Genomic DNA, 24,721 nt, shown 5'->3' on the forward strand with positions numbered 1-24,721 from the left:
CTCCTCCTCATTTTACTGAACAATAGGTTGCCTTCAGTCATTAAATTAAATGGACACTGCAATAACCCAAAAAATTCTGGTTTGTTGTTTGAGGTTAACACCACGCCACAGAGGGATAAACATGCGACCTATCCAGAGTGTTCCCCACCTTTCCTCCTATCACCGCTGGGATAGACTCCGATCAGAAAAAGATCATTTTCCATGATAAAAACATGATATAGGATTAAAATAATAATAATAATAATGACTTGGCTGGGGGGGGTTCTCACTTTTTATATATTTATTTTTATTTTTAGTCATTGTGAACAAAATAGATACATATATAAATATTCTTTTATATACAAATGGCACAAAAATGCAGACAGCAGAATAAAAATCACAAAGACACCACATGCCATTAATCTGACAAGTTAATAAACACTTAAGGGATGGATTTAGGCTTTAAACCTGGTTGAAAAGCTCAAAGCATTCCAGCCATTATCTCTGATCCTATTCTGTATGTGTTCTGTATACTGTGTCTGTTTTGAAAACGTAACACAGCAGCAAGCTTAAAGTGAAAAGATAAATAGATGAAAACGGAAAAATGGAGGCCATGGCCAAAGGAACTGTACACATCCAGGGTTAGGGTTGCTTTGGTGATTACTCAGCAAAAAACCCCAAAACAAAACAGTATATAAGTTATAAAATATATGGGAATGGATGGAGATATGTGATGTTCACCACTCCATATTCACCAGGTGCAAATCAGCGAAGAGTGATCTTCTTGTCTGGAACTGGCACCTAAAAAGACAGAAACATACGAATGAAGGGGTTAAATTATTATTTTAAATAAAGATGTTCCGAATTGCTTGTGTCCAATCCCGCTCTATCTATAAAACTCTGGACGTTAAAGTCAATATGAGACTGGAGAGTATAAAAAGCTTCCTCAGATGACAAAATGGAAGGTTTGCACCTTGTTTTGTGTCCACTTGTGAAGAAAAATAGTCCTGAAGTTTTACAGGTGTTTAGTTAACATTAAAAAGCAGAAACCACCCAAACACTGCATCCAATGCTTGCCCCTTTCAAGATAACTTGAGCATATGTAGAGCCATTCCCTCCTATATAGTTAGATGTCTATGAGGTTGAGTGTTTTTTTAATGTCACATCCCAAACTAATCCTCAAATTTCAAATGGGATTTGAATGCTATGATACCCACTGATGTGCTAAATTCAATCTCAGCCCTGCACATCACCACTAAGTTGGCAGTTCTGATATTTTACGATTGATTACAAAACAAGCCGACAGCGCCTGCGAGGTCAGACAGCGCCACGGTCTAAAGTGAAGTTTCTTAGAAATTAAAGGTAAATCATCCTCCTGGACAAACAAAGTCAACACTCAAACGTTCGCTAAACGTTCACATGACGACATCAAAGAGAATATTTATGTCCCTCAAGTTGCAAATATAGTTCAGCCTTCTGAATCTGATGGAAAAAATTAAAGCTGTGCTGCAACTGTGTGGTCCCCGGACCACTAAACAGTGGGTTGCGAGACAGCAGCTCTCCAGGCCTGAGTTACGGCGTACAAATCATGACCAGAACAGGCAGAACACCGAGACCACACGTGTTCCTCGGCTGCTTTTGTTTGAAAAACCTGCAGACCACCACCAAGCAGACAAACTGAAGTCCAAAGGGTGGTTTAGTAGGGGAATTTTGGTAATGGTAAGACCAGGAAACCACAACTTCAAACTTAAAAAACCCCGAAACAACCTAAGTTATTTTCAAGCCAGTACTTAAAAGACCCAACTCAGTCACTGCAGATCCTACTGGCTCTGATGATATGATCACCGTGCTCAGCTGAAGCTAGTATCAAGTTTAAAAACTCATATCCTCTTGAGGCTTCTAAATTGAAATTCCCTTCTTGTGTTACCACAGTTCAGACAGTGACGAAATGAATTTCTCCTTTACTAAGGAGGCTGTGACTTTGGAAGACATCCAAGTGATTCACCCAGCGGAGACTGCTCAGACTACATTTGCACACCTCACCTCTTATGTTAGTTTCACCCAATGCAATTTTGCCCTAAAAAGAAAAAAAAAAGACTGTGGATTTCATCTTTCACTGCATGAATTTATTTGATAATAAGAGTTCCTTTCAGGAGGTGATGAAAAGACGAGCCTATTATGGGAGCGATTTCTGCGTGCAACAGTTGCAGAGAGCTACTTAGTGGCATCGTTTCTTTTGTTTACCTGCAGTACAGACACAGACTTCTTTCCAAATCTCACACCGGCCATTAGCAACCAAGGTTTTCTGTTATAAATTTGAAGCATCAAGCTCATGTTCGGAGGCACATTTTTGAAAAATCTGAATGTATGAGGAGGCCATTATGCAGAGCAACTTCATAAGGTGCCACCTGATGCTGTTGGTTACAATGTACCCATTTCACTCTTTGAGGCAAAGTTGTAATTGTGCATTAATTTACTGCTCATTACATAATAATTCCCCTTGTAAAAAAAATCAATAATAAAAGAAAAAAAGCACATTAGAGAGAGAGAGAGCTGGTAGTGTCTCTGATCTGTCTGTAAAATGATGGCTCTGCTGTTGCTCTGGGACTGAACTGCTTGGATTTATTGAAATCCTGATAAATAAAATGTATCTTCCCCTGCGTAGAGGTTAGATTTGAACATGTTGTCAGATGCGATTTCAAAGTCAGAGTGGAACCGTTATCCCCAAATGCCAGAAAAAAAAATAAACCTATGAGTTAGTGCAAACATAGTGAAGAGTTGTGCGCTCAGAGGCTCGGCTGCCTGCTGTAACTAAGAATGTAGATATAGAAGCCTCGGCGCTTCCTCATGCATGATGTTTTTTTCTCTCCGATAAAAGATTTTTAAACTTAACCTTCAGACTATCAGTAACCCTGGACTATTGCAAATACTTCGCGACCTTACAGAAGCACAGACTCATCAGAAGTACTTGTTGAATTTATCCAGGGTCATCAAAGGGAAGAGCAACACAGCAGCACCCAGACTATTATGATATTGCTTAGCTTTGCTGCCCTTGGTGGTCTGGCAAAGGGGAGGAAACACTGATGAATGTAGCTGTAAATGCCCAAACATCATTTAAAAAGAAAAGTGTGTGTGAGTGCCACAGGGGAGCAATCAGTCTCTTACTTTCTACAGCCATTTCTTGGTATGTTTCCTCCTCCGAGGTCTGCTCTCAGTGGACTTGCTGCTGCTGCTGCTGCAGGAGAAAGACATCAGAAATATTGATGTTTTCAACTCTGATAGACAAAACACTCATTACTCACTGTGTTACTTACTGACTTAATTACTGATCTTTCATAGTACGGAAGATTCTCAGGGTCTCTAAGAGAAGAAACAAACCACAGACACATTTAGATGTCAGCTGTGGCATAACTAATAATCTTGGATCTAGTGTTTAATAGAAAGATGAGGTTTTCAGTAAAGGACCTGCATTGACACTGCTGATGTTCTAGAAATGTGAGCTCCACGGGCTGTTCTTGGGAAGAAATCTTCAGCTGAGAAAATAAAAAAGAAGAAGCTGAAACTCTACATGAAGGTAAACACTGAATCTAAACAGAAAATATTTCTCCAATACTGGCTTCACTTCATTGGATTCCCATTAAATCTGGAATCAAATTTAAACTCTTTCTCAAGGTCTTGAATAATATCGCTATCATATCTTGAAGACCTCATCATACCATATCAACCCCAACAGAACACTTCACTCTCACACTGCTGGCTTACTTAAGGTTTCTAGGGTTTAAAGTAGAATGGGACGCAGAGCCTTCAGCTTTCAGGCCACTCTGTAGAACCAGTTTGGAGGCAGGAGACAAACACCCTCTCTATTTTTAATATTAAGCTTAAAACTTTCCTTTTTGATAAACCTTATAGTTTGGGCTGGATCAGGTGATCCTTAACCCTCCCTTAGTTATGTTGCAATAGGTCTAATCAGCTGGGGCTTCCCATGATTCAGTTTTTCTTTGTCACTCACCTTTTTTGACTATTATACACTGCTCTGCATATCATCATTACTTGTTTTTAATCTCTGACTCTCTGCTACATGGTCACACAACCGATCACAGCAGATGGCTAACCCTCCCTGAGCCTGGTTTGGCAGAGGTTTCTTTCTGTTAAAAGGGATTTTTTCCCTCCCACTGTCACCAATTGTTTGCTCACAGGGGGTCGTCTGAATGTTGGGGTTTTCTTGCTAATATTGTCGGGTCTTTTTCTAACAATAAAGTGCTTTGAGGCGACTGTTGTTGTAGTGTTACATAAATACAATTGATGTGAACAGAACTTGATTCACCTGCAGAGTGGCGTTGCGTTCGAGGGTAGGAAGGCACTTGAATTCCTCACCCGAACAGTAACCAGAGCATCGGCGAACCACCACACAATGAGGTATGTAGTTGTTCTCCACCGACTGGGGGTACTCATCGTACACATACACCAGCTGGTCCATGACCTGACACGAGCACTTTGCCATCACCTCAGACAACTGAATTACTACATAAGAGGTTGGATCTTAATCTTTAAGTCATTTGCAGCAGGTAGGAGAGCCTTTTCAGTGGGCCATGATAAAGGGCATCACTCTTACCTGTATTGGGACCCCCTTCATCTGATATCTGCAAATAATAAAAATAATTCAATTTGTTTGTTTTGTTTTTTTAAAAAGAGCCAAACATTGTTGGAGATAATACAGGACCAGCAAATAGCCAGGAGCCTAGAAGTTGGTAGATCAATACAGACACTGATAACACCTATAATAATACCTATACCATCTATCTATCTATCTATGAATGTCAGTATGTAGCCCACTGAATTGTGTTAAATTAAAACATCTTGGGGGGGGGGGGGGGGGGGGAACCAGGCATGGTGGAAATGGTTTTCATTGCAGCTACGGAGCACCCTCTGGTGTAAAAATAAAACTAGTGCAGGCACATTGATGAGATAATAAAAAAGGATGACGCAATATGGTGTGAGGAGCGCACTGCTGTGCGGCTGAAAAGCGGCAGGGGAAAAAAAGCTGTAAAATGAGCCAGCAAACAACAGCAGTGCTTCTGATTTCTCAATTGGTTTATTATCACGCGGTCAAAAAGCCTTGAAAACATGCAAAGAATAACAGTGAAGAATAGCTGCTGCGAATAGCTGAGCATTCTCTCATGGGACTGTTACACACTAACCACAGCCAAAGTAAAAGCGATGCTGAAAAAGTGAAAAGTAAAATGTGACACAGCATGAATTTTCTGAAGTTCTCACAGCCCGGCCTGCAGACTCAGGACTGGCAAAGTTCCCGATTTTTTTGAACCACAAATTGGGGCGTGCACAGTTGATCTTGGCTCTCTTCTGCCTTTTGAATGTAAGAGATCTCTTTCTCTTTTTTAAAATTCTCTCTTGGCCTCATAACCCTGCGAACACGGATGGGAACGGAGGCTTCCTAATCTCACACACAGACACTGCTTCTATAGCTCAGGCAGTATAAAAGAGCATAATTTAACGAGTTGGCTTCTGCCAAGAGTTGTTAAATGTGCCGCAGCATCCACCAGTTGGACCAGCTGCATACAACAGCTGTATTCAGCCATGACGTGCTGTGAACAACACAGTGCATTGATTAGGTTTGTAATTTATGAGGAAAGGAAGGGGGGCAGATTCATAAATGGCCTCCGGTCAGACTAAATCTGTGACCCATAGTGGAAATTCATAATAATGGTACTAACCAGTGGTTCTGTCTCACGCAGTCTGCATAGCACAAAGGAGATCTTCGTTAGTCTAATGCAATATTTTTGAAGGTGACTCTAAAGTCTTCTTCAACTCACATATCCCAGAAGCTTTTGGGAATGGATACTAAAACTATTCTGCAGTGTGTTAAAAAAACCAACAAACCCTACACCTTATCACTGTAACCGATACTCGTTGTACGCTTAGCGCCCTGCTGGGTGATACTAAATGTGCCTGTGTGGCCTCGGGTATGAAGCTGCACACCAAGAAGAAGCACCCAAGGGAAAATCACGCAGAAAATGTCACGATCTCCCTCATAACAGCCAGGAAACATGCAAATCGCATGCAAAATTACAGCTTGTGAGCGCGGTTTCAGCCACATTACAGCCTCTAGCTGAGCTCTGGGGCCCGTTAAATCTCTGTGTGCATGAGCAACACACATCTGACGCTATAGTTACGTCTACACAGATTATTGGTAACCCACTATGAATGCAGATAGCGCATTCACTGTGGAGGTACAGCTGTTTTATGCTGTCACGCGTGGAATCAAGTGAAAAGTCGGGGAAAAGGACAAGGTTAATTCTCTTTAACTTCACTAAACTCCAGCCAGAGAGATTCAGTCTTAAGTTTAGCCCGCTTTAACTTTGATAAGTAATGCAGTGATGGGTCTTAAACCCTTACCTTAAAAGGAAAATGAAAAGAAAAAAAAAGAGAAAATCCAATTGGTGGTGGAGTTACCTGCGCAGGTACCCGCTGAAGGACCAGCAGAAGCAGCAGGATTCCGAGGAAAGTTTGCATGCTGCTGCTGCCGGGAATGAGTTCCTGCTATCCCCTAGTCGGCCAGAAAGAAATGAAAATGTTGAAGGGAGAGCGGAGAAGCGGCTGGAGCTTTTATAACGAGCACAGTCCCGCTGGGCGAGGAAGGCTGCGATGAAAAGCGCGCGCCAGCATGGCTGAATGTATACTATATACGCTTACCATTAACCGGTGACTGTTGCAGAAAAGAATTCAAGGGAAGTGGTGATGTAAAATCAGTCCGTCCTGTCGCTCACGTACACCAACACCAGTCCCTGGGGAAATGATCCTAATGAAGCCTCGTGACTGTCTAAACCTGAGCTTAACGTTTCAGAAGTCAGTCGAATACATTTATACAAGTTTCCAACCTTCTCTCATTTCTTTATATTTTGTTCCAAACTTTTTTCTCCATTCTGGCTGCTTTTTCACTCGTTTTCAGTCCAGTTCTTGCACCTGACCATTTTCAGTGGAAAGTTTTGGTTGTTTGTTAAACCACTTAACGCTGACCTGTGAATCATTAAACCATAAAAAATAAAAAAAATAAACAACTTGATAAAGAACCAGCTTTAAATTGTATCCTTAGGCTCTTTCGTATTTATTGTATAAATATTTCTAGTTTCTTTTAGAAATCCATTAATTCTCTTTCGCTTATCCTTTGCTTTCATAATTAAATAAAATATGCTTGTGTATTTTGATGTAGGCTGTCGCAGGGCTAGAGGCGGGGTGCACCTAAATTGCATAAACTCCGTTTCTGTTTTATATTTTTCATTGTATGTTTGCACATGTTTTAATAAAATCACTGCATCCATTACCTTTTTGAGGAGCAACATCTAAACAAATGAGGGGTGACTCAACTTTTGCATAGTATTGTACATACAAAAATAATAATCATCTTATGCAATTTATCAGCCTACATCAGAACACACAAGCATATTTTATTTAATTATGAAAGCAAATAAAAGTCAGTGAAGTGTCATCTGTAAATTATGATAAATTCTTCAGATATCCCAAAGCTGTTTCAGCTGCTGACCACAACAAATATTGAAGTTAATCACCCAGAGTTCATAGCATCATATAAGCAGCGCTTTATATGCTGTGTTTAATAAAATAAAATAAAAATACATGTCAGAATCAGAAACTTTATTGTCATTGTCACGAGAACAACGAAATTAAGAATGGTCCCCGATCACAGCATGTGCTGTGTCAACAGATTTTTTTTATGTTAGTAGGCAGCCATCAATAACAACAGAGGAATACACTCAGTCATGTCAGCGGTTCAATGAAATTTACAGATTTCAATGAAAATCTACAGAAGTTCAAACCTTGCTTCAGAATGAGGAAGGAAAGTGAATGAGTCAGTTGCTGATGCCAGACTGGTTCTGGTGAGTATTTGAAAAACTGATGATATTTTTTTGATTTTCCCACACAACCAAATCTAGGGTTTACAGAGAATGAGGCGAAAATAAAAAAAAATACAGCATTTGTTTTCTGAGTGAAAGGTCTTGTCGAGGTCTGAGGGGAATTAACAGTGTTTGAGCTGTTAGAAAGCTAACAGTAACTCAAATAACCACTTCTTGCCATCTGCATACAAGGAGAAGAGCATATCTGAATGCACAGCACGTTGAGCTTTGAAGCAGACGAGCTACAGCAGCAGAAGACCAATACAAGCTAAGAACAGGAAAGGCTCAACAAAATTAGGCCAAAAAAGCCTGGGCATTGATTGCGTGATCCGTTTCTGCTGCAACATTTTGATGGCAACAACCGAATAATGCAGTTATGCAATTTACTTTGAGTGACAACTACAATGACGTCTGCAGAGAACAAATCTGTTAATAGATTTTTCACATTACATATATTTTAAACCAAGAACTCAGACTTGATGCTGCCTTGTGTAGTGGATTAAATGCTCAATGAAAATAAATTCATGTCAGTTTCATTTATATAGCGCCAAAGTACAACAGTTATATTAGTTTTACAATAGTTTTTATTTCAATGTTCCAGATTTCTGGAACATTGAAATACAAACTGGATGGATTTCCAAGCATGACATTCCTGTGATTTGATGTTAAAGAGCTAAAATAAAGAGATCTAATGCTTTATTCAGGCTCGATTACAATACTGAAATACTAACTGGCACAGCACAGGGAGCACAAGGTGCATCTCTACTGATGTGGCTCCACTTCTGGATCTGGTTGTTAGTTTGAGAAGTTTATGGCTCCCAAACATTGTTTTTGCACTCGGGGCCTTCGAGTGTTGCGTGTTTAGTCTCGGCACACATGCAGCAGACCTCAGGTTATCAGAACTGATGTGACAGGAATGAGCAGAATGTCTCAGAGCTACCCTTTCGCCACGTGTATGTGCACTCATGTGTGGCTGTTATCAGGACGTCTACTTTAGCTGATATATAAATGTCTCGTTTTACTTTACACAACACCTGCTCTCTTGCAGTTTGCTGATCCTCCTACTTACAGTTGACGTTGATTTCCTGATTACATGCATGTCCGCAAGTGCTGCGAGCTAGCCAAATCACACTTCTTGTTCTCGGATTCTGCAGGGCATGGCCTTACATTTATAAGGCGGGCTCAGATGTGCTTTCACAGCCACTGTGATTTATGGGATACTTAGTCTGGTGCGTTCTGAAAAATAGCCTCTGTGGAGGCGATACCAAAGACGGAGGATGTGTTCCCTCTCACCACAAAACTGATGTTGGTCTTGTTTGGTGCTCTTCAGAGAAAAATTACATTCAAATCTTAAATCTTAAATGAACAATGATAATCTTATTTTAAAAAGAAAGCAAATATAGTGTACTCACCAAGCCTAGCACAGGCCTACAATGCAAGTTCCAACTTCATATATTTGTGGATTCTTCAAGGCAGCTTTGCACGACTTCTTATTTGTCTCTTATACCAAGTCCTTTTGAAGCCCTTCAATTCATCCACTGTATGAAATAGGCTGTTTTAGTGTAGTTTCCCTTCCTTACCTTTTAAACCAACTTTCTTTTGACTGGCTGCCTCTTACAAACAGAAGGTTTGAATGGCTTCCATGCTGACAGCCACAGCTCTATGGCTAAAATGACTGCATAAGGGCTGTCTGATCTCATTAACGTCAAAGATTTTGAGTATAGAAAAAAGTGAAGCCTGAGCTTTTGGCTCACATTACTTGCACATATGGTGAATTCATATGGTTAAAATTATAAAAAGTCATAACTGATCCTTTTTGATCAAATAAAGATTTTGTGTAATGACCGCTTATTGCAATCTAAAAGGAAGGGCTGAACCAATATCTGGGGAGTCCCTTTTCCAAGTTCCCACCTAGGCTTCCAAATCAGATAGACAAGAGGTCAGACAGAGAGACGGACAGCTGCTGTTTCCTGTCTCTGGGAACCACGCTGATACTCCAGTCCCACTTCTATTCAGGGGAACGTGGGGTTTCCCTCAGCTGCAGCAGAGGGAGCAGGTGGGACAGCGCTGCTCTGTATGTGCAGATGTGGGCAAGTCTGTTTTTAGTTGATGTTCAGTAAAGGATCATTCATGTACGATCAAACTTCTGCCTGTGCCTGAGCATTCACCAAAGCTTTCACTTTACACTCCAAATTGAAATGACGGCTTACTGCCGTCACTAAAGAAAATGAAAAAGAAACAAATGCACACCTTCGTTTCATCTGCATCACTCAGTGTTTATTCCTGTCACTGAAATCCAAACATTTGATTTCCCACAATTTTGTTTGCCAGTCTTGATATACAGGTGCATTGTGGGTAAATGCTACTGGTTCCCAAGCCGTCAGACAGAGCAGCACTGAGTGATTAATGTGACCCAAAAGGCCAAACAGATGTGACTCGGTTCCAGGACATGCAGGCATTAACAGTGTGTCGGGGCAGGGCTGAATAAGAACATAACCTACACCGTCATCTAAACACAGTGCAGCACGAGTGCAGAGGCAGTGGATAGAACTCAATTTCTTCATTTTTCTTTTTTAATCCCAGAACTACACAAACATCCTCCTGTCAGTCTGGATATTTATTTATAAAACATTACAGTTACCACTTTTCATGGGAGAAAAATCACTGAAAGCATGTTTGACTGTGTATTTCCACAGGGTTTGAGGACTACAGAACAACACGATAAAACACCACACACACACACACAAATCTTCTCAGTTACTCAGCCTGATTACACTTCATCAATATTGCGTACGTGTGGGCAAACACTTTGCATCACGCTGACCCACTAAATAGAAGCAGGAAGCGTAGCTTGTGACCAAAATAAATGACTTACACAGCAGCATTTTCTGTAAGTCTGCTGACAAATCAATGACTAAGTTTACCTTGGTAGTGACTAGAAACTTTTCAGTGGATTGTGCGACTCACTTTAAGTGCAAAAACAGTACAGGAAAATAAAAAACAAAACAAAAAAACCAACCAAAAAAAAAATAAAACAGGAGGTGTGGATCAGAGTGAGAGAAGTACATACAGATTTAGCATCTCGCTAAATGAGGCTTTAACAGAAGACGCAGCTTCGTGGAGCTCAGACAATATTCCAGATTTAATAGAGCGAGAATTCATGTGCAAAAATATTCCAAATGCTGAAAAATCCAAACATCTGCTCTTTTCTTTTGATATTCTTTCCAAAACTCTGCTTGCCTGATCAAACAGTCAAAATAAAAACACATACAATAACTGTAAGGTTGATGACCTGACATTAAAAACACGTTGAGCTGTTTGTGTCGTTAAGAGTGAACTTCAAGTGTTGTGATGTTATGTTACAGATTACTGAAATGTTGGAATTAATATATTCTACTTCTCTGTAGAGAAGGCTCTCTTCATCAGTGGAGGAGGGGTCTTTCCTGCTTCATACAAAGACTCGGGAGGAGGGGAGCTCAAGCAGCACCAGTCTGGGATTCGCCCCATCTGGTTGTAGTAGTCCCGTGACACAGACCTGCTGCCTAGGATGTCCTGAAGGGCTCCAAAGATGGCACCTGGTGAGGAGTTTACAAATGTTACAAGAGGAGCCACAAACTTTTTTTTCTTCTTACTTAAAAGTAGAAAAATGCTGGCAGTGTGTTTTATCAGAAGTGATGATTGTGATGGATTTTTTAATCCACAAGCCTTCACTTCAGCATGAATATTCAATTTAATTTCATATCTGACCTCCAAGCCACGCAGTGCAGTTGGGCTTTGCAGGGGGAGAATGAATACGGAAGCTCTTGCTGGCCAGCACGTTACTGTATTTGGGTTTCTCCACCAGGAGGCGAATCTCTGCCAGCAGGCGGTGCAGGAAGCCGGGCAGCATGGCGGTGCCTCCGATCACCACCAGGTTCTCAGAGAGCACTTTACGGGTGTCGATGGGGCACTAAAACAAACACAAACAGATATTTTGGGAAAAAAAACAAAAAAAAACAAACAAAAAAAAACAAACAAAAAAAAAACAACAACGGTGGAAAACATCTGTTCTTCACTATCCGACTGCTGCTATGGGGAAAAAGAGGCAGGAGGTGGGAGTCATCCCAGCATTACAGAAGGATTCTGGTAAAATGGGCTAAAACAACATGATACATAACAGGGACTGTGACGTTATTGTGAGTGGTCTCAGGGGAGCTGCAATACATCAGAACATTATGAGCAGTTCACTATTGTGTAACATCCGACTTAAACGTTTACATCATTACAGTAAAAGTGTGAAGTTGTGTGAAGTCGGCTGTTTGGGTTTATGAGTTTAAATAGGCTGTTCTGGACTGACTGGATCCCCGTAGTGAAGAGCAACAATGCTTTTAGTTGCATTGAATGGTTGCATCACAGCAGCCAAACAAAGTCAAACTGCACAGCCCGTTTAACTGCTGGATAATGTGCAGAACGACGCTGCGGGGGTTGCTAACTTCCTCCAGCCAGAGATGCTAAAGGTTCAGTAAAGGAGAGCAAGGAACAAACTGAAATCCACCACTAGGAAAGATCAATGAAGCAAAAATCAAAGGAATTATGAAGCCTGCATTATAGTACATAACACACTGAGCTGAAGCACACCAAATAGTGTGAACAAACGTTGTAGAATCGACGGGCGGGACTGTATGCATTAGATTAGGCTGACAGAGATCACTCCCACCTTCACTATTCCCAATCTAACAGAAGTTCTATCAAAATCTGGTCATGTTGGTCACGGGTGGTGCTAATACTCAGTTTAACTCAATTTTAAACTATATCAAATGAGTTACTAGTAATAACAAGAGCACGCAGAGTGCAACTCCCCCAAACTTTGATGTCTGATAATGCCTCTATCACAACATACTTTTAAAACTTTTATAAAAGCTTGCTTTTTGTAACCACATGCTGATGTATGACCTCTGCCTGACAACCTCGAGTAACAACCTAAAATGGTATTTTTTATGATTTTTACCCAAATGATTCAAAAAGCTGTAAACACTTGAGATTTCAAAATGCTCCATGCTGTTTGACCTTGCCCTAACACTGAAGGTCAAGGTCAAACGCTCAGCCAAACTAGGTACTCATGTTCCCCAAGTAAGAAGGAGAGTGAGAATGGCATCATGCTATGATACAGAGCTGACAGTGATGGTACAGGGGTCTGGAATTAAATGGGATTTGCTAACAGGCTCAGAATCAGTAAATGCCTGGACAAACTGCGATGCTCCTCGTATTTAGGAAAAATTCAATCTGAGAGAGCTGACAGAACCTTCCTCTTATAAAAACAAGGCTAGCAGGGGCAAGCAAACACATTTTAAGTTGCCCCGTGTTTACAGTCAGTGCACTCCAGTCATGGCTCATAGAGCAGGATCTTTAAAAGTGTTGGCTCACTTTAATGTGTTTAATGCAAATGCATCCAAATCCAAAACATTAGATGTAATAAGGCAGCGTTGTGTAAGTAGTGACACCGGCAACCTCTGGAAAGCTTATCAACGCCTTTTTTCCCCTTTTGTTTTACAGGAGCAGTGCAGCAAGTATGAGTATTTTGCTTTGGTGGGAGTTTCCAGTGCGGATGGGTTTTACAAAACAAAAAATGCCACCGTTTCCACTTCAAGTCAATTATCACTAGAAAAATATACATTTCCTGCGAAAATGCTGTGTGGATGCCTTAACGCTGAAGATGTCTGCTGAAAAAAGCTGAAAAAGTTGGAAAAAAAAAACAAAAAACGTTGCCCTGAGCAGGATTCGAACCTGGCCCTTCTGGTCTCAAGGCAGCTACTCATCTCACTGCGCCAAACTCTCTCACACAAAGAAGAGGTGGAGAGACTGATAATTCTGCTGAAATGAGCAGAAGCTGCAGAGAATTGTGGTGATAAGAGGTGAAAAGGCTAAAACTTTGCAGAAAAGAGTTGAAAAAGCAGAATTTCTGCTGAAAAGAGGTTTTTTTTCTGAAAACAGCTGAGATTTGTGCTAAAAAGAGGTGAAAAGGCTGAAAATTTTGCTGAAAAGAGTTGAAAAAGCAGAATTTCTGCTGAAAAGAGTTAAAAAAGTTTAACTGTTAACCGAAAGAAATGTTGCCATAAGCGGGATTTGAACCCGGGCCTCCCAGTCTGAGAACGGAAGCTCATCTCACTGAGCTAAAACACAGCTCAACCCGGCATGCAAAATCAGTGACCACATTGATAATGTGTTCCATTCATTTCAATAACACACATTAGCAGAAATAGCAGAATTTTTTAAAGTTTAAACATAGTATTTCTGCTAAAACTTAGTATTTATACTAAATAATATTTTTTTCCTGCCAAATCATAGCATTTGTGCTGAAACACAGAAAATTCTGCCAAATCATAGTATTTGAGCCAAATCATACAATTTGTGCTAAAACATTATTTATGATTTAGCAGAAACACTGGGAGTTGGTAGAAATACTATGATTTACATGAAATACTTTGACTTAGCAGAAGTACTACAATCTAGCAAAAAAGTACTACAGCACAGCAGAAATTCTATCATTGAGCAGAATTACTAGGATTTAGAAGAAATACTAAGATTTGGCACAAATACTGTTTTAGCACAAACACTGATGTAAATGGTAAATGGTAAATGGCCTGCATTTGTATAGCGCTTTTCTAATCCATAGGACCCCAAAGCGCTTTACACTACATTCAGTCATTCACCCATTCACACACACATTCACACACTGGCGATGGCAAGCTACATTGTAGCCACAGCTGCCCTGGGGCGCACTGACAGAGGCGAGTAGTGGCTCAAGAACCTTTATTGTGCAATTATACTGTGATTTGGAAGAAATACTATGTTTTAGCACAAATACTATGATTTACCAGTAATACTATGTTTTGGTACAAATACTAAACTTTGTCACAAATACTATAATTGAGTACAAGTACTATAAGATTACAGAAATACTATGATTTAGCAGAAATGCAATATTTTTGCACAAATACCATGATTTGGCACAAATGCTATGATTTAGCAGAAATACTATGATTGGGTACAGATACTATGATTTGGCAATAATACTGCGTTTTAACAACAACTACTGAGATTTGATTGAAATACTATGATTTAGAAGAAATACTATGACTCCATACAAATACGATGCTTTGGCACAAATACTATGATTTGGCACAAGTACTATCATTTAGTACAAATACTATGATTGGGCAGAAGTTCTATGTTTCAGTACAAATACTATGATTTGGCAGGAATACTCTGATTTAGCAGAAATACTATCTTTTGGCAGAAATTCCTGCTAAAAGGTACTATTTCTGCTTTTTAGCAGAAATACTGTAATTTGGCATAAATACTATAATTTGGGATAAATACTATGATTTGGCACATATAATATATTCAGCACATATACTATAACATAACAGAAATTCCTCCACTTAGTAGTAATACTATAACATAACGGAAATATTATGATTTGGCCCCAAAACCATGATTTTGCACAAATACCATTATTTTAGCAAAAATACTATGATTTAGCAGAAATACTATGATGTAGCAGAAGTACTGTGCTTTAGCAGAAATACTATGATTGAGGAGCAGTGTTGGTCAAGTTACTTGAAAAAAGTAATCTGTAACTAATTACTGATTACTTCCCCCAAAAAGTAATCCCGTTACTTTACTGATTACTTATTTTCAAAGTAATTAATTACATAGTTACTTTTTAAAAACACGATTTACAACCTGAAGAGGTGATAAAGCGATAGATCTTTCAGCCCAATTCTACTTTTTCTACATAATCCATCATACAAAATGTAATCAAATGGAAAAGTCTCTTTTTTTAACTTGCTTTATCAGTTTTAATATTTTAACTTTATGCATCAAGCAAAAATTTAATTATATGCAACATTCTCTGACTTGAATAAATTAGTTTAACATTTAAACCTATTTTCTGCACATTCCAGCACATAAAATAAAATATTTTTTGTGTTTACACTCAGTCTTTCAAATAAATGCAAGTAAAACACAGCAGAAAATAAATAAAGTCAAAGACTCAGCGGTCCTGTTGCTCTATTTTCACCTGTAAAGCAGGACTGCGGTAGGCGGAGGTTTACCCTGGTGCAGGTGTGCCGCGGTCAGTGGAAGAATCCGCGAGTTTCTCTGTGAATTTCCCATTACGTCGTAGCGCACTCGGTGCTTGCTCGGAAGTTTAGGGGTTTTTTCACTGTAAAAAGAAGTTTTCTTCCCACGCACGATGGACGCTAATGTTTTTGTCACTTTTTATGGAATCAAAATCAAAGTAAGGTCAGTACTTCCACGCTTTAAACGCTGCACGCTCATACTCTCTCCCACAATCGATATGTGATCCATTGTTGATCTGCACACAGCTGTTGTCACTAACGGCGCACTCGCTTACGTCACTGTCGTGAGACATTCTCGCAAAAAAAAAAAATCACGGTTTTAGTAACGCAGCGTTCCTACGGGAAAGTAACGGTAATCTAATTACCGTTTTTGCAATAGTAATCCCTTACTTTACTAGTTACTTGAAAAAGTAATCAGATTACAGTAACTGACATTCAGGATTCCCCTTGAACAAATGGCCATAATTTCCTAACCGTAGAGGCTAGAACGGTCATTCAGGTATTGTTTTGTTCAGAAGAGATGGGGGAATCTTCAGGTCTTCATAATTCAGAGATAAAATATAAATTATTAAAGATATATGACTTGTAATACACTGTAACTGAGTAGAGGCGAACCAAAAACTGCCTTGACTTGCTCTCAAACAACCTTTGGTAACTCTAAATCTATATGGAGCATCAAAATCATTCTTTCACCGTAAGAAACAGCAGGCTTTGGTGAATAGTCATGGAAATTTTCAGGGATCTGTGGAAATCCATCAAAAAGATATGACAAGAGAAAAAAAGTGCCTCATTTCCAGAGTTTGAAATCTGAAGAAATCTGAGCGGGGGACAAATTTCCTACCCTCAAACAAGTCTAACTCATCTCAGAACGGTAATAGGTGAGAAAAAAATTCTTGAATTGTGAGCATCAGGAGTGTCTGAAGATATATCGGGACAAGCCTTAAGTCTTGCTTAAAGCATCCACACAATTATCATTTTTAAAACACGTCTGTAGTCATCAAGTTGGAACAGCATTAGTTTCTGTTCTCCAGTAAGTGACAAACGGCTGCCACGGGTTGTTAGAGGACTGCACTAAACACACTTAAAGAAAACCTGTTCACGAATGGTAGACAAGGGAAAGTGATACAGGACAAAACAAGCATGACATGACTTTCACCAAGTTCACTGGGGAAAAGATTTCAGTGCTGGACAATGTGAGTACTTGTGTGCAAAGAGTATTTGGAGCTGTGTTTACACCTACAGGCCAGTGGTTCTTGTTACTAAACAGGGAATCAAGGAAGCCTTTTAGGTGAAAAGGGAAAGACCATCTCTGAACCGAGGAGGGCGCCTAGGGTACATTATTCAATATCTTACAATGCTGTGATTACAGTCACTCCCCAACTCTCCAAGAGTGAATGGCACTCTTGGAGACTGATCAGTGGTTATGATAATTTGCATATTGACGATCATGAAACTGAGCTCATTGATAGTGGTGCTGGTTTCACTCATTATGCAAATATACTGTTTATAAAGTTGGAGAAACCTGCAGACAGCTGAGACTGAAGGAGTCACTTGGATGAGTGAAAAACTGCTTCCCCTAGAGATGGAAATCACCAGACAGCTGACGATACAACATTAACACAATACTTCACCCGTGATAATATATTGCCGCAATTTTTAACATTTCGCAATAAGCTGAGTAATTCAGTGACACCATCATCTTTTTCAACTGCAAATTATTTCCTCCACGTTTAACTTCCCAGTATCCGTTTTATCCAATAAGATAATGTTAGCTCACTTAGGTTATGTCTTGCTGCATAATGCGACTGTAAAGCACACCAACACAGAGTAAAACCTGCCATAAATGTTGCCATAAGACAGAGTAGGTTTGCTATTCGTCTACAATTGAAAGGGGTCAAGTTGGCAATTACATGCAATCTGTTTCTGATAATACACCAATTACATCTGTTGCTGCCTACATACGCAGAAATCACATTTAACAGCAGTTCACTTTTAAAATATAAATTTTTCCTTAGTAACCTTTGTGCTCTTCAGGAATAACAAGAATGCAACCAGCTGAAAGCCAGCTGAGTTGAGTTGAGTTCCCTCGAGATGTGGTCACTGATAAAGACTTAGTGAGAACTGTAAAATAGATTTGTGATGTAAAGTGGTTGTGAGTGTGCGACACTGTCAAGTTTACAAAACCGTGTAGTCACCACAAGTTGTGGGGGGGGAAAAAAAAAATGTAGTAAAATCTGGAAGCAACCACCAATTCATTTATTTATTTTTAAATGCAAGGGGTTTTAGTGTGTGACTGAGCCATTAGCTTGTTCTGAATTTTAGGTGGTAAATGTGTCCAGTGTTGGATGTTTTGTTCAGTAGAGGGAATTTAATGCGAGTTAGCTGTCTTGTTTGTAGTATTCCCAGAGTATTTTAATTTATTAAATAAAATGTCTACATTCTGACCCTCTGTATCGATACAATATCACCACACAAAATATCACGACACTGTGCTGTATTGATTTTCCCCCAACCCCGAGTTTATCCAACTGAGAACACTATGTCCAAAATCCCAAAAGGTTGATTCTGTTCATCTGGATGAAGCGTTTTCAATGGGAGAAACGTTTCGTCACTCATCCAAATGACTTCTTCAGTCTCACCTGACTGCAAGTTTCCCCAAACTTATAAACACTACATTTGCAAAATGACTGAAACCAGCACCACTAACAATGGGCTGGGAGGTCAGTTCCTTGATCATTAATATGCAAATTGTCATGACCATTGATCAACAACCACTGATCAAAGACCATTGATCAATGTTCATGAGTACCATTTCCAGACAGATGGGCAACGGTTGCAATCACAGCATTCTAAGATGGTGAAAGATGGACCCTTAGGCCTCCTCCTCGATTCACAGATGGTCTTTCCCTTTTCATGTAAATGGCCTCCTTGACTCCACGCTCAAACCAGCGTTCCTCCCTGTCCAGGATGGATGTTTTTCAGTAGAGGCTACGTCCAGAAACAACTTTCAAAGATTGCCTTACCTGGATGATTGATCATGCATCAAAACATGTGGAGTGAAAGCTTTTCTTAAAACGACTAGCCCAAGCTAGTATGATCTCTGCTGTTAGTGGTCCTCATGACCACAATAGCTTGCCAATGTCTCAAAAGTAGCCAAAAACCATATAACATATATTTATACCAAGGTATAAATAGTACTTTCAGTAAGTATCAGCACAGATAACATATTAACGATACACATTACTATGACTAAATGAGAAACTTGTCTTTACCTTAACCAGAGTATCGAGTATCAGAGTGGCCACACTCTTCTCCTCGTTGTCCTGTTCAAACAGAATCTCCATCACTGAGTCCCTGGAAAAAAGGAGAAAATGGCTTTATGATAATTATAACAGCAAGCTGAGGGTGATTACACAGTCATTTTAATTATAAGAACACGTGGAAATACCTGAAGCTGTATAACGTTACAGGAAAATAGAAGGCTCTCTCTGTCCAACTCTTTCTTTAAGCAGACTATGACAGCATACCTGATGGATCCTTTGATATGCAGGATTTTCTCTCCATCAAGCGGGTAATCGACATCTGGAGGAGGGGCGGGCCGCTATGAACACATTTAAAAGTGTTTCATTAAAAAGTGCAGCATTTGTCATTTACTCAGCACAAATGTTTGGGCAGTTGTGGTAAGCAGCATACAAAGAGCTGACTTACCTCTGCTGTGCCATCCAAGTTAAATTTGGCTTCTTGGATTTTGAGGCCTCTTTGCAGGTCACTGACAAAGCAAGTTCTCACTGCAGGAAACAAAACAGCACTGGCGGTCACATAACCAAACTTGTAGACAAGAATGTTTGCGACCAAGCATAAGGAGTTGAAGTATTTTCCTTTCACTCCTTCCATAACTGTGGTTTTTGTTCATGACTTACAATGAATTAAAAAGACATAAAGACCCAAATAAGCCTAAATGAAACATTTATTACATAGCTGACAACCCCATTTTGCAGCACAGTCTCAGTAAATTATACTTTTGCATCATTATAAAAATAAGTGGATGGGTGTTTCGCCTATTCTTAATCGTTCATTGTTCCAGAAAAAAGCCACACAAAAGGCAAAGGAATTTTTTACTTGTAAAAAAATTTAAAGACACACTTTTGTCTATCAACAAAAAGGCTGTAGCCTCCACATCCTAGAAACACAGACAGGTCTCAAACTGTTCTCAGAGTAAAAACAAGGAATTCTGTTGATTAGAAAATGTAGGTCAACCTCGCTGCAAGAATATTCCAGGGGATGAAGGATGGACAGACAGATTTGTTTGTGTATAGACTGTCCATGGTGCTCAAGGATGGCATAAATAAGGAATGTCAGTCAAACCTACCCTTGATGTCTTCCACTGTTTCTTCTGGGATAGTCCCTGGTTAAGAGATTAAAAATGGAATATAAGAAATGAACATTCAGTTCCTTGAATTTACTTATGCATCAATCAGCCAATTTTCCTATTTCTCTTTCCCGTTTGATTTATGATGCTGAATCAGCACTTAGAGAAGCCGATACTGCAGCAGAGGACAAGTGTGACTGCTGGGTCTGAAACGAATCCAGCTATGAAAAACTTCAGGAAAAGCCACCACTGCTGAAACAGAGACTTTTTTGGTGTTTGGCACTACTATCATTACACAGTTTTGGGGAAATACAGTTTCAAAGTCAGTGGTAGAGAGTTAATTACAGAGATCTTAGTGGCTTTGTGCTCACTGCAGAGATGTTTTATGACCCATCTAGACAGACACCCCGTTGTCTTTTTAAATTTTTATATATATATATATATATATATATATATATATATATATATATATATATATATATATATATATATATATTTTTTTTTTTTTTTTTTTTTTTTTTTTTCTTTTCTCATTCTGCTGCAGATCTCACAGCTCAACTCAATATACTCAGTCTGGTTCCCTCCATCAACAAAAAGTGTGGAGAGAATCTCTAAAATAGACTGTATGCATAATGCATAATTCACAAACTGAAAAAGCGATTCACTCAAATGTCACACAGAAACAAGTTCTTCCTATGAATAGTAAATGCTACATAATGGGTCACAGCCATTAAATTCTTCTATTCTTGGCACTGTAAAAACCAATCAGCAGTCCATAACAGAGTTATGCCTTCACAAGTGTCCCCATTTAAAAGAAGAGGACAGACGGTATGTGCTGACTTTCTGTATTTACCAATGGCGGCTTGTACGCTCTGCCCTGTGGTTGTGTCTGTGTCCACGGTGCACTGTTCCACGAGAAAGCTGTCTAACTCCCTACAATAAACAAACACATGCATTTTATGCAACGAAACAAGAGATTGAAATGATTCAATTCAACAGTCAGAGATTTTCAATCATGATGCAGGAAAGAGAGACTCAGATGGATTATTTTCTCAGTTAAATGTGTACAAATCACTACACTGATGCTGTTAGAACCTTTAGTACTTACTTATGGATGCCTTTTCCTCCCAGAGGCAAAGCTTCCCAGGCTGGCAAAATAGGAGTACACTCACAAACCTGATTTCCAGAGTTAAGATCAGCATCATAAATGTCCTAGACCTGAAGCTAACAGTACAATAATGCCTGCCAAATATTAAATTTGTGTAAGATGCATCAATTAAAACATATAGCATGTATATAGCAGACCATATTGTTCACTGTTCTAGAGACCACGCTCATGATGGGAAAAGGATACGGGCAGCACCAGCGTCTCTGTGTAACCACAGTCCATCACAAGTGCAGAGTTGATGCCTAAAGTCATGATGGCCATGAGGTGACTGGGAGCAAATAGCACAGATGGCACCTAGAAAATGAAATCATTCATGGAGTAAAACTTTAGAAATTCCTCTACTAACTAAAATTTCCTTGTTAACATAATCATTTTGTTTATCAGTTATTAGATTGTTCTAGTTTATTATAAAGTTTAGGTGGAAATCATGTAAAATTTGAATAACAGGTTGTTAAAGTGTTGAACATGATATGTAGATTAGGCTACTATCTATTACCCATCTGACAATGCAATTGCCACTGATAACAGTCATTTATGAGTCAGGCATCTAATTACACTGACTATTATTTCCTATTATCCATTACATAGAGCATACTCAATGATGCCATGACTTTCATACACAACCTTGAGCATGAACTACAAAAAACAAACAAACAAACAAACAAAACTTAAATATGAGGCACCCATAGGCAAAATAATTTGTCTGCATCAAGTAACAGTAGTTATCATAATAAATGCATTAGTTACCTCTTCTAAATCAGGTCAAATTAATTAAATATAAGGAGGGATTTACACAAGAGCTAATTTTAAGTGGATTACACTGTGATCATCAAGTGTGGTTTTAGCTCAGCTGCAGGAGGAGAGAAGAAGCGCAGCAGTTCAGGGAACTAGGGCAGGTAGAATGACGGGGACACCTGCTGTTCTCTGCTAATCAACTTTTGTGCACTCGTGTGCCAAGAACTTGATGACACACATCACAACCTCAAAGCTTATGCTTCCATGACAGCTGTGCACCAAACTGAGAAAAGAAATCTTTCCTGACTTGTTGTTTAGAGTTGATGGTGCTCTGTCGTGTTGGGTTTTTGTTTTTTGTGCACAGAGTTGCAAACAGATACTTTATATTAACTGGTCTGATCCCAGCACGTGTCTCTGCTTTCGTACCTCAAACTGTTTGAAGAAAACCTTTGTGAGTGTCTCCCTGAAGTGGGATGGGCAGAGGATGGACTCGATGATGACCACTCTTCTGTCGCGAGGGTTCACCAGAAGGTGCCTAATGAGGCAAATGGGAAAACAAACTCTGATGTGATGTAGCCGCAAGAAAAAAAGAACTTCAATAACCTAGTCATTTATTGGAGAAGAATCTCACCTGAAGTACAGTATGTGGATAAACTCTTTGAGAATGACATAAAGCTCTTCTGTATTGATGTTGTACTGAACCACTTTGACTGCCTGAATATGAGAAATCAAATACCAAATATTTTTGTTTATTCCATTTCCACAAATAATTCTACATAATTCCACTGCAGAACACGGCAGACTCACCTGCTGCTGTCCCGGTTTGCGGATCTCGCTCGGAATTATGAACCTGGGCCCCGTTTCCCCTGCAAAGCCACATCTGTGAGAAAAGGAAGCTGTCAGCTAGCATAATAGGAGATGCTGAAAATATAAATATTTATATAATAATCATTACCAGTAACTGTTTTAAATACTATAATTTTAGTTCCCTCGAACTTTATGAAAACCAAAAACGTATTTCTAAAAGACACAGTCATTTAATAAAAAGGGCAAAAGCACCACAGTTTAGTTGTAAATAAAACAACAGTGCATATTTGTGTTGGATGTTCTGTGGCAGTAACTGCAAACAAAGACGACAGTATTTGAGAAGATAATAACAGTCCTCTTGATCTTCACATGACTTAATGTCTGTTTGCCTTCCAGCAAAATATAACAAAAATGACACTGAAATGCTTTCAGTAAATAAAGATCCATTTGCTCACTATAAATACCCGTTAATATACAACACATGTGAGGACTGTGACTGTGAAGTTACAGAGGCAACGTTTAGATTGTTTAGACATATGCAGAGGAGGGATGGTGGACAAAGGATGTTGATAATGGAGCTGCCAGGGAAGATGTAGTGAAGGAGGACACGCAGAGAGTTGGTGTGACAGCGATAGGCAGTCCTAGAAATAGGGTATGAGAGACGGCAGGTGATCTGCTTTGGTGAGCTCTAAAAGAAGCAGCCGAAAGAAGAATGTTTAAGGTCTAATGAGAGAGCTTTTAAAATTATTAAATTAGCATTGATAGCACTTGGCATTAACTTAAAAAAATGCTAGCTGAATGCTGACAGTTACTTAACCTAGCCTAGCATTGGCTACGTGGCTAACAAGCTAGCCCACATCAGCATTCACTACCAAAACTGTAGTAGGTTTTTTGGGGTCAAATTTAACGATGTGTTAGACTTTAAGTCTTCAGTTCCCTAAAATAAACCTATAGTTGAGAGGCGGGCGAGTTATTTCAGAAAACAAAGATGCATTTTAGCATATTTTGCTAGCTGAGTGGCTCTATTAGCAGGGCGGGCTAACGGTTAATACTCACTTTGTGTATGCTGCTCCTAAGTCAATAACAATCGCAGTCTTCTCTCCTCCGCTTCCGAGCCCATCAAATAATGGCATTTTAAAAGCTGCGTCGGCTTTGGACGAAAACTGTACGTATAATTAGCGCCAGCAGCCTCAAATTAGCATCCCACTACAGGTCTGTTGTCTTCCTGTTGGACTGGGCGGGGCCTTCAGAAAGTAGTGACATCACGCGAGGAGGGTGCCTGATTAAAATGCGCTTAACTCAGTAAAATTTAAGAATAACGCCAAAATAATGTTTTGCTTGCAGAGCACTTATTGAAACCAGTGTTAAAATTGATGTACATTCGATTTTAAGAAAATTAAACACGATTTTTTTAAATTCTGTGAGACTCAAGTGTAGCGATAAAATGAAATAAAATACAATAAAAAAAACTATTTGATAAAAATAATTTGAAATAAACTCTGTTTAGGTGGAGGTAGCCTGTAAGAGGAACATGCAGAGAGAAAGCAGACTTCTTGCAACTAAATCTACTCCCGAAACTGTCAAAATCAGTTGTAACTCCTTTTTACTCCTG

At 39.4% G+C, this 24,721-nt stretch overlaps 2 protein-coding genes across 7 annotated transcripts; both read right to left on the minus strand.

The window, feature by feature from the left end:
• Window positions 1-6,957, minus strand: LOC309688701 (vascular endothelial growth factor A-A-like). 6 transcript variants are annotated; one of them, XM_082504605.1, is made up of 9 exons: window positions 6,876-6,957; window positions 6,691-6,782; window positions 6,394-6,544; window positions 4,592-4,619; window positions 4,304-4,500; window positions 3,445-3,512; window positions 3,298-3,339; window positions 3,145-3,214; window positions 1-780 (listed from the first exon to the last, which is right to left on the minus strand). In XM_082504605.1, exons 3-8 carry the CDS (start codon window positions 6,508-6,510, stop codon window positions 3,148-3,150), a joined length of 519 nt encoding a protein of 172 aa, XP_082360731.1. In that variant the 5' UTR covers window positions 6,511-6,544; window positions 6,691-6,782; window positions 6,876-6,957; the 3' UTR covers window positions 1-780; window positions 3,145-3,147. The 6 variants fall into 6 exon arrangements, with proteins under 6 accessions (XP_082360731.1, XP_082360735.1, XP_082360734.1 ...); XM_082504609.1 differs by having other exon boundaries at window positions 4,304-4,459; window positions 6,451-6,544; window positions 6,691-6,940; XM_082504608.1 differs by having other exon boundaries at window positions 6,451-6,544; window positions 6,691-6,940.
• Window positions 6,958-7,632: 675 nt separating this feature from the next.
• On the minus strand, window positions 7,633-24,375 carry actr10 (actin related protein 10). The gene is made up of 13 exons (XM_082504601.1): window positions 24,166-24,375; window positions 23,110-23,182; window positions 22,934-23,016; window positions 22,729-22,837; window positions 21,754-21,861; window positions 21,508-21,575; window positions 21,253-21,332; window positions 20,400-20,435; window positions 19,739-19,818; window positions 19,558-19,631; window positions 19,303-19,384; window positions 11,655-11,856; window positions 7,633-11,482 (listed from the first exon to the last, which is right to left on the minus strand). The coding sequence occupies exons 1-13, from the start codon at window positions 24,240-24,242 to the stop codon at window positions 11,301-11,303; spliced, it is 1,254 nt and encodes a 417-aa protein (XP_082360727.1). The 5' UTR covers window positions 24,243-24,375; the 3' UTR covers window positions 7,633-11,300.
• Window positions 24,376-24,721: the final 346 nt, after the last annotated feature.

The sequence above is a fragment of the Aulonocara stuartgranti genome (assembly GCF_965226115.1).
Source record: "Aulonocara stuartgranti genome assembly, chromosome: 15".
Taxonomy (NCBI): Eukaryota; Metazoa; Chordata; class Actinopteri; order Cichliformes; family Cichlidae; genus Aulonocara; species Aulonocara stuartgranti.